Source organism: Balaenoptera physalus (assembly GCF_965194825.1).
Source record: "Balaenoptera physalus genome assembly, chromosome: Y".
Taxonomy (NCBI): domain Eukaryota; kingdom Metazoa; phylum Chordata; class Mammalia; order Artiodactyla; family Balaenopteridae; genus Balaenoptera; species Balaenoptera physalus.
This window is the reverse complement of record NC_138904.1, coordinates 7,797,043-7,818,351: the sequence shown is the minus strand read 5'-3', so window position 1 is coordinate 7,818,351 and position 21,309 is coordinate 7,797,043. Positions and strand designations below refer to the sequence as shown.

The following is a 21,309-nucleotide window of genomic DNA, read 5'->3' as shown; positions in this document are numbered from 1 at the left end:
TCCCACTGCTAACTGATCATGTTACTTTTCTGACCTTTACTTTTATGTTAAATGAATAAAATCTGCTGTAAGCAAACTTAAGAAATACTGTAATAATATGCTAATATATATAGCACTTAGTGACAGATAACATGCTACATGCTGCATTTAATCCATACTACCTTCTGAAAAAGCGCTACCAAGGTTTCTACTTTAAAATACATGGATTAAGAGTGGCAAGTTGTATAAGAAGAAACCACTCCAGCAGAAACTGTGTCAGAGCTATAAGTATGGCTTTAGATGCCACAATCTAAATGGTGTTTAAAATCAAAGCAGTTCAGGTAATAACTTCAAGATGAGAGGGTATGGTGGGCCCAGAAAAATATTTACTATTTATCATAGCATATGTATTTTCAAAGACATGTTATAGTTCCATCTCACAAACTGTTTAAGTGGCCACAAATAAAATTAGTTGGTGGGATCTAAAAATCAGATCTCATCTTTAAAACTGCAAGTAGTTCTGAAAATCTGCTGTAACCAAATAAAATTAGCACACAGTTGTTCTAAAGTTGAAGAATAAGCTTGAGTATGAAAGGGGAAAAATATTTTCTGTTAGCAACTCTTCAGGTTTGAAAAATTCAATGGCAATGTGTTTCAGGGCAGAAATGGAAAGTAACTGTGCAACTTTTAAACTACAAGAAAAAGTGATGTTAAGTTATTGTGACTTCTAAAATTAACCACCCAATTAAAAGGACTTTTCCTAATTTATTATTATTATTAGTTTCTTTCAATACTGTTTCCTTGACAAATCTTTTAATCAGTTATCATCTTGACTGCCACTGTAGCAAAGCAGAGGTAAAATCTGAGATTGAAAACAATTTTGATGTCTTCCAGCTATGTTAAATGCAATCATATTTACTAAAAAACAAACAATACATACCTTTTTATCACATTTTTCACAACGATATGCATTTGCACCTTCCAATAAATCTCCTTTGATATACTGTTCCAAAGAATCAAGAAGGTTTTGGTGATTTCTAATATCTACATTCAGAGTTGTAAAAGATTCTTCACACTCGTATCTAAAGACATTATTTAAGAAACATTAAAAGGATTTATTCCTTAGGTTTCTAAACACTGTCGTTAAGTTGTGAACTTGACAAAAAACACATTTGCAGTATTTACTGTACCATGTCAAATGCATTAGTCACAGTGTTATTCGTAAGTTAACAGTTGTCTTTCCCTGGTCATTTACTTTGTACTGGGCAATGCATCAGACTCTTTAAACACAGTATTGCTTACCTTCACCTTCAAAAAAAAAAACCTCCTAGAGGTATGTTATCTGTCCCTCTTTTATAGATACAGAAACTGTAGTGGGGGCGTGGGTGATGGTGAAAGAGGTGACAAAGAGATTAATATGGCCCAGTTTACTACACAGAGTGTGATGTGAAGCCAGGCTTGTCTGGCCTCACTGCTTAAGTTCTTTATATTCTTTCACACAGCTACCTTTGTTATTTAAGTAGCAGTAATTCATGGCAAGGTAAAGGTAAACATTCATCAAGTTTAGAAAAAAGGCTATTTATGAGCTGAATTTTTAAATGTTCCTCCACATGTGTAATACAAATAGCAACTAATATTTTGGCACTTAGATGCCAAGTTCTCGCCTAATGCACAAGTTCAACTATCCAACATACTTGCATGTCTCTAGTATTCAGTTCTACAGAGTCATAAAAAAATTTGTAAAAAGAGTAAGTGATGTGGGATGGAGTGAGCAACCCACATTCTGATGATTCTCTACAAAAGGGGCTTTCAGGAATTTCTGATGACACATTATTAAACTCAGAAAACATATCAACCATTAAATCCACTGATCCAACCAATATATCAAGAGTACCTGGGAATCCCCTGGCAGTCCAGTGGTTAGGAATCCGTGTTTTCGCTGCCGCAGGCCCGGGTTCAATCCTGGTCAGGGAATTAAGATCCCACAAGCCGCATGGCACAGTCAAAAAAAAAAGAGTGCCCACCATGTGTAGAGCATAGGGGATATTATGTTTTAGACAGTCCTTCATATTTAGAAACTTGTAATTCAGAAAGACAAAACACAGAAGTATTTATAAATGGCTTATTACACATGTTTCTACTGTGATAGAAACCTGTCCACAGAGGAGAAAAAGGTCTTAGGAGATAAACTGAGATTAACAGTTTCTCTTGCAATTTGGGACACCCTAAAAAAACAATGTTCTATAATACTAGAAAGACTTGAGACTCTTACATACTCCTAAAATGTCTAGTAAGACTAATTTTGTTGGAATGTGTACTTCTCATTTGCACAAGACACTTCCATTTGGCAGAGCAAAAGAATTCACAAGTAACTCTGACTAAAAAAACTGAGGACTGATAAGAACACATGACAAAGAGTTGGATTTTCATTGTTCATCTAATGTAAAATATCTTTCATAAGAATACAAAGTTGGCCAAGCTAGGTGAATAAATGACTCCCCATCTTCCAAACTAATGGCACTGTAACATGGTAAGAGTTTCTCATTTATGTGAGATTACCTTTCCTCAACTCATTTCCCTAATTTCAAAAAAATCTGCTTTATCCACTTACACCAAACTAATGTTTACAGAATAACAGAGTGGCTTTTATTTTATTTTAATTAATTAATTAACTTTTGGCTGCACTGCGTCTTTGTTGCTGTGCATGGGCTTTCTCTAGTTGCGGCGAGTAGAGGTTACTCTCTTCATTGTGGTGCGTGGGCATCTCATTGTGGTGGCTTCTCTTGTTGTGCAGCATGGGCTCTAGGCGCTTGGGCTTCAATAGCTGTGGCACGCCGGCTCTAGAGCAGGCTCAGCAGTTGTGGCACATGGGTTTAGTTTCTCCACGGCATGTGGGATCTTCCCAGACCAGGGATCGAACCTGTGCCCCTGCAATGGCTGGTGGATTTCTTAACCACTGTGCCACCAGGGAAGTCCCTAGAGTAGCTTTTAGAAAATACTATCTTATTTTGATTATTTGGGTGAGAAAGAATTTCCTTTCTGTGTTATATGAATGTGTAACAAGAAGTCCCACACAATAGGCATGATATAAGTGTCCATCGTTAAACCTTCTGAACTACTAATAACCAAGAATTCTTTAATTATTTTCATTAGGAACCCATAATAAATCAATCTCTTCTAATTTGCTCCAAAACACAGAATAATGTCTTGTCAACTCTTGCTAATGATCTGATGTGCAAACATACCTAACGCATCTCATGAATGATAAGAATCAATGGTAATTTTAAATTTCTATAGAAAATTCCAGACCTACCAGTTATATTCTAAAGTTGCTGTTTGCTTGTTTATTTATTTATATATATTTTAAAAAGGTGTTGGGTAACTAACTAAACTCCAAACACCCAGGGAAGCGTGCTAAAGATAACTAACATTTAATTAGTGCTTACTATATGCCAGGTTTCATTCACGAGGATTTTTTTTTTTCTTTGCCACTCTGCCCAGCTTACAGCATCTTAATTCTCCAATCAGGGATCAAACCCGTGCCCCCTGCAGTGGAAGTGATGAGTCTTAACCACTGAACTACCAGGGAATTCCCTAAAGTTACTGTATTGTAGACATTTCAATTATTATTTTCATTATAACGGCCAGGTAAATATCTTTATGTAGATTTAAGGAAAAAATGCCATTTTATTTCCTCAGATATGACAAAATATAAGAATGTAAGAGAAAAATAATGAGATACTGAGAGTAACAAGAACTAAATGCTACTGAAAAAAAAACAACCCACAAAACAGTGGGGTATAACATAAGAATGTAATATTTGGTACTCTGCTTTCATACATATGTATTGGTAAAAATTTTATTTATACTATTAAAAAAAGAAAGACCCATACAAAGTACCTATTAAAAATGTCAACTAGTACTTACCTATGTGGGCAGCCTTGGCAAATCTTCTGATCAGCAAAGGAACCTCCCAGGACTTGACTTAGCACAGCCGGATGTCCTAAAGCTTTTAAAGCTTCATCTAAACTATCCACCAAAGAATTAAAAAACTCTAAGGCATCGTGTTGTTCACGAAGATTAACAGGTTCACCCCAAAGCCTAAGAGAAAAAAAGGAACAAAACAAATTGTAGTCTCCATCCCCAGAATATCTGTATTTTATTTTTCTAAACAACAAAAATGACAATGACATTAGAAATGTAAGTTGAGGCTTTATCCATTTACACAGGAAGCAGAAGTAAATCAATGCATGCTATGTATTGGGTGGCTACAGTAATGGAAGTGAAGCTCATAGTAAAACTGGTACTACAGTGCCAGGCACTCAGAATGGTGCTTCCTTTATGAAGCAGTAGAGTCATGTATTTTGAATTCAAGTAAAGAGAGCATTAACATGAGAAGGAAAACAGTCTTATATAGATGTTATAACGACTACTTTGTTATCTAATTCTGCTTAAATTTTGGAGGCTATATTGCAATGTTCACAGCCATTTATTCCTAACTAAAGTGATTTTTCCAAATGAAAAGAGAAACATTTGCTCTGTTCTAGAGTGAATGTATTTTCTGTAATTTGAATGGACTTAAAACTTAAGCCAACCGAGCCAGAGAAAACAAAATTCCAACTGTGTACACAAGATGAGAACCACTGCTGTAAAAGCCAAGTCATGCTGGAAGATCAAAAACATCATCTAATTTAATATTTACAGAATAATATACATAGGAGAATAGAAATACATTCATTTTTAGCAAAAGACAAGGCAAAATTTTAAACATGCTAAGGAGGTTTATTTTCTTTTGTGTGTGGTGTGCTTTTACAATTTAAAAAATTGGCTACTAATTTAAAAAATTAATTTTAAATTTACATAGAGTAACATTCAATCTTTTTGGAGCACACTATGTGATCTTTATAAATCATAGGCAGTTGTGTAACAACCACCACTATCAAGATACTAAACCATAACTCAATTCCCCCACCAAATTTCACAATGCTACTAATAGTAAAACCGTTCTGGACCCCTATTTCCTTAAAACCAACTTTTTAAAGCTTCACAGTAACCCAATCAAGATACTCTTTTCTGAAGTTACATGAATTTGTTCTTTTAACTTTCTTTGTATTAGTGATTATAGTTTACTTTTTTCTACCATTTTATATTTTTTAAAAATTAATTTTACTTTCAGATAACTGGAGAATCACCTATTTTATTGCTTTACATTCACATCAGCAATAGGTGACCCATATTCTTTGCATCCTGGTCAGCACTGAATGCTCTCATCCTTTAACCTTTTTTTTTTTTTGGCCGTGCCACTATGCCTTTAGTGTCAGCCCAAGAAACCACAGCCAAATCCAGTGTCATGAGGCTTCCCTCACTTTTTCTTTTAAAAGTCTTACAGCTTATCTCATGTTTAGGTATTTGGTCCATTTAGTAAAGGTGTAATGATGAAAGACTCAAACCTACCCTCCAAGATCAGGAATAAGGGCAAGGATGCCTGTTTTCTTCACTTTTATCAATACAGCACTACAAGTTCTAGTCAGACCAACTAGGCAAGAGTAAGAAATAAAGGCATCCAAATGAGAAATCCTAAAGATTCAACCAAAATCTGCTAGAATTTGGCAAATTCAGTGAAGTTGAGAGATTTAAAAATCAACACCTAAAAATCACTATGGAAGGTTATTATTAATGCATACAGAATTTCAACTTAGGAAGATGAAAAAAGTTCTTAAGATGGATGGCGGTACACACAATATGAATGTACATACCTAGTGCCACTGAACTATAAACTTGAAAACATCTAAAATGGTTAAATTTTTGTTTCATACATTTTACCACAGCAAAACAAATTAGTAAACTGGAGTAAAAGAAAAAACAGGTAAAAACAATTTCATCAAAATTTAAAGTGAAAAGACAAGATGGGAAAAAATATTTGTAAATCATTTATATTAAAAACTTAGTATGATGACTATAGAAAGAACTGTTATAAAACAACAACAAAAAGACAATGTGTACTTGAATACACATGTTCCTCAACAAAATATACAAATTGTCAAAGCCCAACAGACATATGACAAGATGCTCAACATTATTAGTCATTAGGGAAACACAAATTAAAACCACAATGATATACCACTTCATACCCACTTGAAAGGCTATAATTAAAAAAAAAAAACAAAAACAACAAAACAACATACACCAAAAAACCAAAACCTAAACAACACAAAACCCCCACATAAATTGGCATGCATGTTGAAAACCTGTAACCCTCATACTCTGCTGGTGGGAAAGTAAAATGGTATAAGGGATGTGGACGAGTTTGGTGATTCCTCAAAAGGTTAAACACATAACCACCATATGATCCAACAACTGCACTGCTAGATATATATTAAAAGAAATTTAGGGGCTTCCCTGGTGGCGCAGTGGTTGAGAGTCTGCCTGCCAATGCAGGGGACACGGGTTCGAGCCCTGGTCTGGGAGGATCCCACGTGCCGCGGAGCAACTAGGCCCGTGAACCACAACTGCTGAGCCTGCGCGTCTGGAGCCTGTGCTCCGCAACAGGAGAGGCCGCGACGGTGAGAGGCCCACGCACCGCGATGAGGAGTGGCCCCCGCTTGCCGCAACTAGAGGAAGCCCTCGCACAGAAACAAGGACCCAACACAGTCAAAAATAAAATAAATAAATAAAAAATAAAAATAAAGGAATTCCTAAAAAAAAAATTTAAAAAATTAAGTACACACAAAAACTTACACAGTATGACTGTTCATGGAAGTACTGTACTATTAAGAATAGCTAAAAGAGGGAAACCATCCAAAGATCAATTGATGAGTGCATCACCAAAAATATGGAGTAGTCATAAACAATGGATTATCAATCAGCCATGAAACAAAGTTCTGATACATGCTACAACATGGATGCACCTTAAATATATGCTTAAAGAAACTATACCCCATATACCATACTGTGTGATTGAATTTATTTAAAATACTCAAAACAGGCAAATTTGTACCCAGAATGCTATTTTTTTTGGTTGCAAGAAGGGGAGACAGGGAATGACTCTTTAATAGGCATGGGAGTTTCTTTCTGGATGGTGAGAATATTCTGGAAGAAGATAGTGGGATGATGGTACTAGTGATCATACAAACATTCTGAATGTAATATGTGTCACTGAACTGTATACTTTTAAATGGTTACAATGGTGAATTTTATATTATATAAACTTTGCCAAAAAGAAAAAACACATTAAGAGCACACTGTGTGTCTCTTAATGATTATAGGTAGTACAAAAGTGCTGTGAGCTTTCCACCATTGTATGGAGGGAATAAGTGTTTAGACAAAAATCATAAACATATATTTAAGTACACGTTAGGATTTAGAACATTCAAATACAAACATTGTAATTTTGTATTACGAGGAAAACTATACACACCTATATATCTAGCTATATCTATAGGTAGAAATATGTAGATACAGATACATTCATGTATACAGTTTTGCTATCTAATTATAATTATATATACATGCACACATACAAATAATTGAGTGAAAGATTTTAAGATAAAAGCTCATAGTATAGTAATCTGGAAGAACAAGAACATAAATGTTGACTAGAATACAAAAGAAAATCTTGAGTCAGGATAAAGGTATGAAAAAAATCAGTACAGTAACAGGTGGAGAAAAGAGAGAGGTATTTGTTAGGTGACAGAACTGAAAGAGGAAAGGTACATATCTGGTAGGAAATGTTATAAACACAAATCACTCTTATGACCAAGGTTGAGAGTTTAATTTGTAGAACACATAAAGTTATATTGAAAGATAATGGGGGTCACCATACTAAAAATTTGTGAGTTTCAAAAGAAATCTAAGTGATATCCTAATATATATAAAAAGGGTACTACCCTGACTGAAACAGAGGGTGACCCAGAAGTCAGATGATCCCTTTGCTTGCCCACCTCAAATTTACTTAGGAGTTACTCTGCTGACATAATTCTAAACTCCTATAAAAGACTGCAGCCTTGTTCTACACAGTAACTAGAACTGTGTAGTTACAGCTGTAGTGGGCATGACACAAGACAGGTCTCGATATAATTTGTGAAAAAAAAGAAATGACATCAAAATGTAACTGAACTTTTAAAATATAAAAATAGAACAAACTTTATTGGTCACTTGAGTAGAATGCTAAGAAACTGTATGATTACTTTTTAAACATAAAAGGAAAAATAAAACAGTATCTATCCTAGTTTTCATGTAGATATGTATGTTAAGGTTAGTTATCTAATTGATGAGGGACACTTCTATTTATGATGACTGAATGGCTCTTTCATATCACAAACAGAAAGATACACATTTTATATCTTCCCGAAGGGAATAAAATCACCATCTATGAAACAGTATTGCCCACTGCAAATGGGGAATAACATACTTGAATCTGCTCAAGCCTCTTAATCATGGTTAAGAAAAGTATAGCCCATGAGCCAAGTCCAGTCCATTGCCGACATAGCATCCCAGAGTTAAGAATGGTTTTATATATACTAAATGACTGAAAAAAAAAAATCAAAATAGTATTTCATGACAAGTGAAAACAATATGAATTTCAAATTGCAGTGTCCATAAACAGAGCTTTATTGTAACAGAGCCACACCTTATTCATTTATGTATTGTTTATGGTTGTTTTCTTGTTGTAACAGTAGAGTTGAGTAGGTGTGACAGACCATATGACCTGCAAACCTAAAAAATACAGGGACAGAGACAAAGAAAATACTGAAAAACAACTCCAGAATGCAATTAGGAAAATCCAGATTGTGGGACGTTTTCCAGGGCAAAGTACCTAGCTTCTTTATTGGTAACTGCAGACAAACAAACAAAAATGCAAACAAAATAACCCCCACCCTGACTCAGTATACTGAGATTTTTATAAAACTGAAATCATCATTCACCCATAATTTACCTGAACTGTTTCCAAAATCCTCTGGGCACATAGTATTGCAGCCGGGAAGCAGCTAAATGACCAAAGATGATCTGAAGGTGTCTCAAAACACCAATATTGTACTCTTTCCTATCTTCTGTTTTACTTAATGCTGGTTTGTCTTCAAATTGATGAGGGTATCCAAATACATCATCTCGGGGATCAACATTACTCTGAAGGTGAAAAAAATATCATTGATGATCTAATCTAACTTTAAAGGTAGAGTGAAATAAGTTGAGACAAATACAAATAAATGAAAAATGATTTGTATTATTTTATACTCCAAAATATCTAAAGCACTTAACATTCATTTTGTAATATTAGTGCTTACACCCACAAATTCACAGGAGGGTTACCATTTAAAAAAGCATTAAAAACTGTAATATTTTTTGGAGATAGTGTAAGAAACAAAGGTTTAGTTGAGTAGACTAGACTGGAGACAAGTGAGTGCTTTATACAAAAGCTTTGGGGAAATAAGTTACTTAACCTTTCTAGGATTCAGTTTTTTCTTGTGAGATAACACATTCTTCACAGATTATATGAGGTAAATTATGTGACATGATGTGAATTATTAATATTCGGTAAGTATAGAAATTAAGAGTACCTTTGGTAGAAACAGAAGCATAGACAGAGCTCTAAAGGTCTTAATCACTCTAAATTCTCATGGAGAATTTAGTTGTTTTACAGAAAAGTGAGTATCTTTTTATATTCTTTGCTCTGCATCTGAAGCTTATGGTAGGAAAGTAAATACCCAGTTCCTGCCCCTGAAAAGCTCACAGTCCAGGAAAAGAAACTAGTAAACAGGCAGATAATTGCACTATCATGGTGAGACAACATAAAGCACATGGATCAAGCAGCAAAGGTAGATGCACAGTTTGAAATTCTAGTATTTTTTTCTGCCTTACTTTCTTTTTCGGAGTATATCGTATAAAAAATTATATATTTTGTATATATATTGTATAAAAAAATGTATATTTTTTAAAAGACTAATTGATTATTTATTTATGGCCATGTAGGATCTTAGCTGTGTAACGTGGGATCTTTCGTTGTGGCATGCGGGCTCTTTGTTGTGGTGCTTGGGCTTCTCTCTAGTTGTGACATGTGGGTTTTCTCTTCTCTAGTTGTGGCGTGCAGCCTCCAGGGCACGTGGGCTTAGGTGCCATGCGGCATGTGGGATCTTAGTTCCCTGACCAGGGATCGAACCTGTGTCCCGTGCATTTCAAGGCAGATTCTTTTACCACTGGACCACCTGGGAAGTCCCTCATGTCCATGTTTAACTTAGCATCCTAGTAGTAACATGGGTTACAGAACTAGGTATTTAAAATTCCAATTTTCTTTCAAACAGTGGTTGTTAATCACATATTGGTGTGTGCACCCCATATGGTGATTCTAAGAAAAAGTAAACCTACCCAGACCCTAATGCCTGGATGGTGTGATTAATCAGATCTGAGAAGAGTAAAGTTAGGTTTATGTTTCAGAATATCTCTAAGTGATGGACCACTATTCTAGAGCCAATCTAGTCTTGGCGAGAGAAGGAAAGAAACATAGGAATGAGGGAAAAGCATTCACACTTTGAATATTCTGTCTTTTCAATTAATTCCTAGAAATTTATGTGAATGAAAAAGTGAAAGATTTTAAAAAACCAGTTTCTGTATAAACGTAACCAAAAGTCCTCTGTATTTATGTACTTAAGAGCTACATTTTAATTACATGTACTCTGACCTCCCACTGAAACCCAGCTTTTCTGTTGCTTTGTTCTACACTGGATACTCTTTTTTTTTTTAATTATTTATTTATTTATTTATTTATTTTTGGCTGTGTTGGGTCTTCGTTTTCTGTGCGAGGGCTTCCTCTAGTTGTGGTGAGCGGGGGCCACTCTTCATTGCAGTGTCGCGGCCTCTCTTGCGGCGGAGCACAAGCTCCAGTCGCGCAGGCTCAGTAGCTGTGGCTCACGGGCCTAGTTGCTCCGCAGCATGTGGGACCTTCCCAGACCAGGGCTCGAACCCGTGTCCCCTGCATTGGCAGGCAGACTCTCAACCACTGCGCCACCAGGGAAGCCCTACACTGGATACTCTTGATAGGGAGCCTGATTATCTACTCTTGTTACCTAATACTATTAATAACACTATGTAGATTATTTAAAGTAGCAAACAAATTTTGTTTCCTTACCAGAAAAAAACATTACCTGAGGAAAATATTTAAAGTATCCCAAGAATAAGCACAGATCATAAAAATGGTAAATGATACAAGACGTGGAATCAATTAAATGGAATCATTACTTTGAATAGTTAAAGCATGAAAACATAATTTCATTACTTTAAATGAAGATATTTATCACTTTATAAACACCAAATTATACTTAGCATGTCCCACAAGACATGACTACATTAACTGCTGCTTTTAAAAAACAGAAAACGTGTGACAAAGATTATCAACTTGAAGTTTAAAATCTATTAGAAAATGAGTACTATATAATGTGCCAGAGACAGTAGCTCAGAGATTTTTGTTCTATCATCAAATGTACTTCAAAAAAATCCTATGAGAAGTACAGTATTCTAAGACAGAAAAACAGTATCTGATATGAATATCTTACAACACACAAAACAAGAATTTATACTTAAAACTTACCTCACTGTCCTGCTTCTCATCACCAAACATATCATCATCTATATCACTACCTGTGCCTTCGATTGCAAGAATACTGTTCCTAATGGAAGGAATCATGTATAGCTGCTGGATCACAGAATTCATATAACAAGTAGCACCAGCATTTTTAAGTCCCACAAATCCTTTTGGTGGGCGGGGTCCAACAGGTGGTAGATATTCCCACTCAGTAAGTGTTTCACAAGCTAAGAGAAGAAAAAAAGATCCTCATAACGTGAAAATAATGATTCTGCCCACTGGCAGCTCTGTTCTACTGACAAACTAAAATCAGCACATTGAAAGAGAGTACACTAAGAGAGTACATTATTTTAATTATATATGCCACTACACAGATCTTTAATATAGAAGTACTGAGTTGCTTTTATGATAGTCTTCTTAGAGAGATATATAAGATGGTATTATTAAATTTCTTGGGGTAACCATTGTCTTTGCTTTAAGTACTTTCAATACACTGTGATCAAAACTTTAAATAAAAACATTACAATTTCACACCCACCAGAATAATTTTAAAAAGTAAAAAAATAATAAAAACAGACAACAAAAAGCACTGGGATTCTCCAACATGCTGGTGGGGTATGTAAAATGAAGATGAGACGTGCAACATGCAAAAAAGTTTGGCAGTTCTCCATGTAGTTACCATATGATTCAGCAATTTTACTCCAATATATCTATTCAAAAGAAATGAAAAAATATATCTACACGAAACATGCACATGGATGTTCATAGCAGCATTCTTCATAATAGTAAAAAAGGTGGATTTAAAAAAAAAAACCCACATGTTCATCAGGTGATAAATGGATAAATTAAACTTAGTATATATCTACACAACGTACTATTATTCAGCAACAAAAAAAGAACAGGAATACAATTCTGACATATACTACAACATGGATGAACACTGAAAACATTATGCTAAGTGAAAGAAGGGAGTCATGAACGACTACATATTTTATGACTCTGCTTATATGGAATATCCAGAATAAGCTAATTTATAGGGAAAAAAAACTAGTACTGCGTAAGACTGAGGTGGGAGGGACAGGTAGCGGAAGAAGACTAGAGTGATTGGTAAAGGGCACAAAACTTCTTTTGGGGATAATGAAAATGTTCTGAAATTAGATTAAGTGATGGTTGCAAAACTCCAGAAGTAGACTAAAAACCACTGAAGTTGTATGCTTACATACAAAAAAGTGAACTTTATTGTATGTAAATTGTATCTCAATAAAGTTATTTAAAACAACAAAAAACCATGTGACTTTATACATATATATAAATTTAAAATTTTTAGTTTAAATTACCTATTTTATATATTAAATTATAAACTAATTAGTGATATATTAAAGTGATTTAAGATCACTTAAGGTTCAAGCCACAGTTCCACATCACAAAAACTTTAACTTTTGCGTCAATATGTTTCCTTCCTCATAACACAGTAAGAGTAAACACTACTTTGCCTATACCCAGTTTTATAATATTTTCAGGAGCCAATGAGACAGTATATCTGAAAGGTCTGTGAGAACTGTAAATCACTTTATAAGCCTTGCCACCTATCATGTAACCAAAAATAACCTAAACATTAATCACTAACTTGGAGATGGATTACATACAGTATACTGAACTGCAAATTATACAGCCAATAACTGAATTACATAGATCTTTATTATGATGATAGATATATTACTAAATGTAAAACAAATAAAACAAAATGAAGAACCGTGTGTGCAGCATATTCCCTTTTACGTTAGGAAAAAAACTAAGCAAAGAGCTATCCATAGGTACAATTTGCATATGCAGACAATCTCTGAACCAGGATTGGGTAGGAAGTTAATATGTTTAGCATATATCTTCTGTTATATGTGAATAATATAACCATGAAATTCTTAACCTAAAAAAGTTATTTAAAAAAAAAAAAGTTTTCAAGAATCTCCTCTCTTTATGTAGATTCCACACTACAAATAAATAAGTTCAGTTAGAAACTCCTAAAATGTGATTGAAAACTTTACACTCTATAAGATGGCATAAGAAAGATAATTTCAGATGTTCTTAAAGGATTAGTATTGGATACTGTACATTACATTGCCATGCCTTGGTTTTCTCTTCAAATTAATTAGATTTTATGATCTTATTTTCTGTTACTTTTACTTACACTCCTCCCTTTTGAGTTTCAGTTCTTACAAGATCTAAAGACAGCTTCCTACTTCATGGGACTGATGTTGGCATTAATTAAGAAAAAAATAAAATGCACGAAAATGTTATCTTCTCACATTCTGATCTTCAAAACTACAACTTTTGTAAAAGTCAGATCAAAGTATCATTAAGGAACCTCTAAGTGAGACGCTGAAATTCCTTCCAATGCATTTCACGCATTTTAAGTTTTAAGTATAAAAGTCTGTAGCATCAAATCTGGCTTATTACCCTGGAATTTGGATTTTATTTCATATATGATGAAATAAAGCATTTTGCCAAGTTACCTGAATCATCTACAGGGAGACATTTAAATGTACATTTGGAAATTTTTCTGTGTAGAGGTTCTGTGGTCATAATGGTCTCAATTATATATGATTATAAAAATCATTACACTAGTTGCTAAAAACAAACACAAGTTAAACGTTTTCCTAAAGAAAAAACACAGAAATTTTAAACACAGAAATATTACTAAAATATTAAACACAGAAATATTAAACACAAATATTACTAACCAACAGAAACAGCTTTCCAAGTTAAAATACTTACTAGTTATTGCTGTGCCTATGTAATACATTTCAGTCAAACAGTCTACTATCTGTTTGAGATTCGTTACACAGCCAACAGCTAATGCTACAAGTAGTTCAAACCCAGCATTGATGGTAGCTGGTGAACTACACACTGGGATAGCCTGGTCAGCTGGTAGTTCTCCACTTCTCATACAATGCAGGTAAACTTTGGAGGCAGGAAAGATGAAATCATCAATTAATTCCTAAAGAGTTGAAAAAAACAGATCACATATTGTTAGCAGTAATATTTACTATAGGAAAAAATGTCCCTTGGAAGGAAATAGTCTTCTAATTATTTGTTTGATACACTTAAATATCTCATTATCTCAAATACAATTTTGGATTTTCAAATAAAATAAAATTATATTTCAAAAAACTACTGACCATAATTAATAAACATACTCAATTTTCTGAATATTAAGATATTTTTAAAAGCTATTATTTAAGAAAAAATATATTCCTAATAAATCTACTCCTCTAATCAAATATGAACTGAAATTAATGCATTTTAAATAAAAATAAAAGACATCAAATGATATTCTTTTCCTTGAATTGTAAGACACACTTGAAGAAATTCACTTAACAAATATACGTAAAAAATAAACAGTCTTGTAAGATAGTTTTCACTTTAAAGTTTGATCAAATAAAAATTCAGATTTACTAAATAGCATAACGCTGCTTGTTAACTTTCTGAAACATTTCATCTGAACTTTCTTCCCTGAACTTTGATTAATTAAACAAACTCTTGAATAAAGGGAGGTACACATTTACTTAAAAATTACTGCAACTTTCACAGAGATAAAGGTTTTTATGAGACAAATAATTAAGAAAAAGGCCAAGATATCTTAAAGACGAAATAGTATAGAACTTAATCAGATAGATTTGCTAATAGGCATTCAAAAGTTCATGATAACTAGTTAGTACTAAAACTTAGGACTTACTTTAATGAGATTAGCACCTCCTTTCTCACAACCAACATGATATTTTTTCTCAGGCGTTTGAAAGGCCAGCAACTCTTTTGTGACCCCAAGGTGGCCTTCCAAGATCGCCTCTTCAACACCTGTTTCACCTGTGTTTTTAACATTATCCTGTCAAAGGAAAAATATTATAGGCCTAACTTACAGAAAAGGAGGACAAAAAAGATCAGAACAAAACAGAGCTGGAGGAGAGTGATGACTCAGATACAATGTTGCCAAACCTTTTCATTCCAGTAGTTTCTTATTTCTTCTATAGAACTCTATCTCAAACATTAAATGAGAGCAATTTTGCTCAAGAGGACATGCATTGTCTCTTGAGATATTTCTGGTTTTCACAACTTGGAAGAAAGTGGAATTATTAAAGCACAGTCTACTGATCAGAAGCTGAGAGTACTGCTCAACATCCTGTAAGACATAGCACAGTTCCTCAAAACAAGAATACCTGGTCCAAAATATTAATGGTGCCAAGGTTGAGAAATTCCAGAAGTAGGTTTTAGGAGAATGCTAATCTAAAGGCCAAAAACTACACATTTCAGAAATGTATTCTCATGGAACTCTGTATATATAAAAAGCAAATCATGAAATGTAAATACTAACCTATCGGATACTTATTTTAAAAGTTTTATAGAATTCTTATTAAATATGATTACAATTTGCAAAAAAGTTTAAAAATACCAAATTGGAGGGAAGTGAACATCAGCATTCTAAGTCCCAACTATAAAGTAAGGCATTTATACAAACCTAGTTGTACCTTCTTTCTATGAATCACCAATGAAAAGTATATATTTTGTTTGTTCTATTACCTCCCAGGGTTTTTTTTGTCCAGCTTAACATAAATACTCAAAACAATAAACCCCCTTTTAATAAGAAAAATAATTTAATAATGAGGTAATAAATGGAATATTATAAAACTTACCCTAATTCTTTTGAGCCAATCAATTTCATTGTTGAGAAGAACTTCAGCATTGGGTATATTAACATTACTGTTGAAAGCATAATTAAGAAGGTGCCGTAGAAGAGTGAAATAGTCACCTGAACGTGTACCTCTCTGTCTTGCTGTGCTCTGAAAAAGAATAATTGAAACAATATGAATCCACAAGTCCATGCTCAAATTCATATTAATTAAAAAAAATTTTTTATTTATTTTTGGCTGCGTTGGGTCTTCATTGCTGTGCATGGGCTTTCTCTAGTTGCAGTGAGCAGGGTCTACTCTTTGTAGCAGGGTGCAGACTTCTCACTGAGGTGGCTTCTCTTGTTGTGGAGCATGGGCTCTGGGTGCACGAGCTTCAGTAGTTGTGGCACATTGGCTCAGTAGTTATGGCACATGGGCTCAGCAGTTGTGGCTCGCGGGCTCTAGAGCGCAGGCTCAGTAGTTGTGGTGCACGGGCTTAGCTGCTCCCTGGCATGTAGGATCTTCCCAGACCAGGGCTTGAACCCATGTCCCCTGCATTGGCAGGCGGGTTCTTAACCACTATGCCACCAGGGAAGGCCCATATTAATTTTTTAAAAATCTCAGAGAACTGGTAAATTACCTTATACAATGTGGCAATACCTTATACAATGACATTAAAAAGAATAAGATCTCTGATTTCTATTTTTCAAAGAAGGTGGTGTACTTTTTTCCCTTAAGGATTTATAAAAAACAAATAGAAACAATCTATGAACAGTAAAGAAAATAATGGGAAAGATTCATTATTTTATTTATTAAACATAACCTAATTTTTAAATAAAATCTAAAATCCCAGTTTCCTGAATTTTCCTCATTTAAGAATGAATCATACTGATAAGTTCATTAAAAAATGACTCACCCTCAAAATGGTAAAGAGCAGAGTAATGAAGAAAAGCAGAGGCCTGTGTCCCATGCAACATCTGGTGCACATTAAAAAAAACTGCTCCTGTGCCAACTGACGAACAGTTCTGAAATAAAAACATTTTCTATTTAATGAGTTGTTCTCACGAATAAAAACAACAATAAATTATTCCAACACTGGTTTACCTTTAACAGAGGAGATAAATTAATGGTAAAACTACAAGGTAATCTACCATTAGCAGGTAGTTAGCAACACAGAATAGATATTTATGTAAGTCACTTTTCTTGGAGTAAAACCTCACATTATACCTAAATAAGCTGGAAATGACTGAGTTAAAATTTCTTAATAACTGACTTCTCAGAGTCTTTGCAAAGAGCAAACATAGATGAATAAAATATGTATATATCTGCAGGACACCTTTCAAACCTCTCTTGGAACAATATAGAAATACCCCAACAGATACGATACAAGATGCCATGCAGTAAGCTGTACACCTTTTGTGGTTTTCCACAGAACTGTTTTCAATGAACAGTGCTTTGCGGCAAACAACTTGTGGAAATTCAATATAGATGAAGCTAAACCTGACAGCTGTCAGACTAGTAGCATTACCTAAGAACTTGGGAACTTCTTAGAAATACAAATTCTTGGGCCCACTCCATGCTTACTAATTCAGAAACTCGGGGAGAGAGGCCCAGCAATCTGCATTTTAATAAGCAATCCCAATGACTCTGATAGACGTTTGAGGACAACGAGAACATTATATTGTATAATATCATCTATTTGAGAAATAGTAGTAACCCAGTCTCACCTGAATAACCTGGATCTACAAATAATGTCAACCCAGACACCTATGCAAAACTGCTTATGCTTAAAACCACACTGTCTGCTTTGCTCAGAGAATGTGCTCTACTGTTATAGCTTTCCCTTACTATTACAAGTAATAAACTGAACTTTGTTTTTTCCATTTTACTGAATAGTGATATCATTAATTTTTGACCTAATCGAATTCTTTCAGTCTTTGTTAATGACAGTCACTGACACTGGAACAGAGCCTAACACATGTTTGATGTTAAATGGTGACTGAGTGAGCATTTTGATGGATAAATACCATATTTCTGTCTTCTTGCTAGGGGATAAAGCTCTGAAATAAATTTGTGGTGCAAATCTGAAGGATTTTAAGTTCTATGTATTAAGCTCCCTCTTGGCCTCACTTTAACTTTTCTACCTTTAATTTTCCAAATTCTCATTCTTTTACTTTCATTATCTTACTGTCCATATTCATTTTCCTGTGCATTTTTTTTAATCTTGTGGAACAAGACAAAGCGTAACTAAAACAAACCCAAGATGATCAATTTATAACTCACTTTCAAATATTTTTCCAAACAATGTTACTTGCCTACTAATTCTACTTAAAAATTTAAGAGCAAAAATTCAAAAATTCTGCCAACACCAACCATAATCCTTAAGAAACCACTTTCCTTTGGATTGTTTTCTGGAAAATCATTAGTAACTTTTGTGTCAACAAAAATTTCGTATTAGGAAAAACAAAATTAAAGAGTATAAATGCTGTGGTATGTGAATGTACTTGTATGCTTTCCATTTATAGTCCAAATTAGTTATCCAAATGTCAAAAATCGAGTTCTCCTGTTCCTCTCTCTTCATTACCCTAGAAAGTTGTATGAGGTTTCATTCACCAACACTGTTTCACAGAAGTATTAATAAGTGATTAAGGAGGAAGAAGAGGAGAAAAAGAAATAATAAATGGCTCTATTAAAGTATATCACAGATTTCTGGTTTGACCTCAGTTCACTTAGATTTGCCCAAACATAATAAGCCCACAGTATTTCCGAGGCTTTAAGAGTCCCTCTGACTTATAAAAAACAGATATGGGCATTAAAAACCTCCAAAATAGTATCTAAAAATTTCCACACGTATGGTGGCTTTCTTCACAATTTTCTGCAAAGATGACTGAATACTTGTAACAAATTTTCAAAGGTGTTTGAGTGCATTGCTCAACCTCACTATAAAAATGAGTTACTGCCCAAATTCCTGATACTTATTTAATGATAAAAGCACCCTCTTGAAAGGTTAAGTCAAACATATCACACCTGTATTCTAAACCCTACAATGACTTCCTATTTCACTTAAGTCAGGGTATAAGGAAGCAGCTCTGTGAATTGTAGATATTTAGTGGCATTCACCTCAACTACTAGAGGCCAGTAACAACTTTGCCAATCTCACCTCCAGTTATGAATCACTGACTTAAAGAATAAAATCCAAAGCCTTACAAGGACTTATAACATCCTACATAACGAGACATACTGTTTGTTATCTCTCTTACATCATCTCTAGAAATTCCATTTACTCAGCTCCAGTAACAGTGACCTCCTTCATATTGTCTAAGAGGTTAAGAAGACTTGTGCACAGAACTTTTACATATACTGACCCTTCTATATACCTACACGATGATTTAGACTTTCAGTATTTAATTAAAGGTAGCCTAGTTAGTGAAATATTTCCTGATTGTCCTACACAAAATCATATCATCAAATTTTACTTGGAATTGATTGAGTTGCTTAAAAACGAAACAAAACAAACAAAAAACCCCCACACCACCACCACCACTAACAAAACAAAAATCTAAGAACTGGGAAGCCAAGTTAGGGCTACTTAAATACTTTAATCAGATTTTACAAAATAGGATAAACAAACTTCTTAAATGAAAATGAATTCTGAAATTAGAAAACAGTACTCAAGAAAAAATGTTAGAATGACCAATATGAGAAAAGAATTTTAAAAAGAATTAATATATGAATGTATAACTGAATCACTTTGCTGTACACTAAGACAACACTGTAAATCAACTATACTCCAATAAAATTAAAGGTATTTTAAAAAAGAAAGAAATAATAATAGACACAAAACTGCAACATAGCCAACTCCAAGTACCCATCTCCACGGAAACATCAAAAAATAAGCAAAAGCTGACAGAATTCTGGAAAATAAAGGTTTACTTCAAATAATCACCCAATCAAGAAAATAACAACTTGAAAGTGATAAAGTTTCTGGTGTTGCCCCACCAATTGCCCTGCATGCTGGAGAGCTTAAAGATGGCAGCCATGTTCCCAATGTAAGACCCTGATCCCCTTTTCTGGATAGAGCAAAACAAACCTTATTTGCACACTACTGTGTTCTACTCTATCCAAGGGTCTTAAAAGAACAACATTTATTTCTGTTTCCTCAGAACTCACTCATGGCAGAAAATGGCAGGTGCTGGTAAAAAACATTCTAAGGTGAAAGAAAAACCCACAGCCATTAGAAGCAAAGATTATAGTTGAGACGTAAAATAAAAATGAGGCAAAGGAGCAAAAACTGGACAAGAGATTTTTAGGAGGAGGAAATTAGGATACTGAAAACCAGTAAAAAACACTGAAGAATACAGAAAAATCACATACAGGATAGGATACATACTAAAAGTTACGTAATTTCACACTGAGCTTTCACCTTCAGGCTAATATATAGTCTCAGTACAATCAGAAGTGAATGCTAAAGCAGAATTATAAAGATTTGGGCAAAATGTTACAGAATTGTGCTAACACAGATCCAATCTGCAAAACAGATTTGTTCTGTATTCAGTCAAAACACTGGCAGAACCCAATCTAATCCTCCAATAATCAAGGAGGGGATGAATCTGATTTCCAGCATTACCACATTATAATATTCAAATATATAGTTTCCAACAACAACAATAACAAAAATCACAAAGCATATAAAGAAACAGGAAAGTATGGCCAATTCAAAACAAACAATTAGGGCTTCCCTGGTGGTGCAGTGGTTGAGAATCTGCCTGCTAATGCAGGGGACACGGGTTCGAGCCCTGGTCTGGGAAGATCCCACATGCTGCGGAGCAACTAGGCCCGTGAGCCACAACTACTGAGCCTGCGCGTCTGGAGCCTGTGCTCCACAACAAGAGAGGCCACAATAGTGAGAGGCCCGCACACCGCGATGAAGAGTGGCCCCCGCCTGCCTCAACTAGAGAAAGCCCTCGCACAGAAACGAAGACCCAACACAGCCAAAAATAAATAAATAAAAATAAATTAAAAAAAAAAACTTAACAAAACAATTAATTGACAGACACTGTCCCTTAGGAAGCCAGACTCTGTAGATGAATATCT

General features: G+C 34.4%; 1 protein-coding gene across 11 annotated transcripts in view; it reads right to left on the bottom strand.

The window, feature by feature from the left end:
- LOC309653425 (ubiquitin carboxyl-terminal hydrolase 9X-like) overlaps nt 1-21,309 on the bottom strand; it is a 140,734-nt gene that overhangs the window by 14,502 nt on the left and 104,923 nt on the right. For 10 of the 11 annotated variants that reach the window (XR_014259153.1, XM_082448046.1, XM_082448053.1 and 7 more), the window contains 8 exons: nt 17,132-17,240; nt 16,240-16,386; nt 15,288-15,434; nt 14,327-14,549; nt 11,561-11,781; nt 8,915-9,105; nt 3,907-4,080; nt 920-1,061 (listed from right to left, as the gene is read on the bottom strand). Coding sequence is in view for 10 of the 11 variants with exons in the window: in XM_082448046.1 (XP_082304172.1) it covers nt 920-1,061; nt 3,907-4,080; nt 8,915-9,105; nt 11,561-11,781; nt 14,327-14,549; nt 15,288-15,434; nt 16,240-16,386; nt 17,132-17,240 (1,354 nt within the window). In the remaining variant the exon portion in view is untranslated. The remainder of the gene's footprint in view (nt 1-919; nt 1,062-3,906; nt 4,081-8,914; nt 9,106-11,560; nt 11,782-14,326; nt 14,550-15,287; nt 15,435-16,239; nt 16,387-17,131; nt 17,241-21,309) is intronic. The other variant, XM_082448051.1, reaches the window with a different exon arrangement.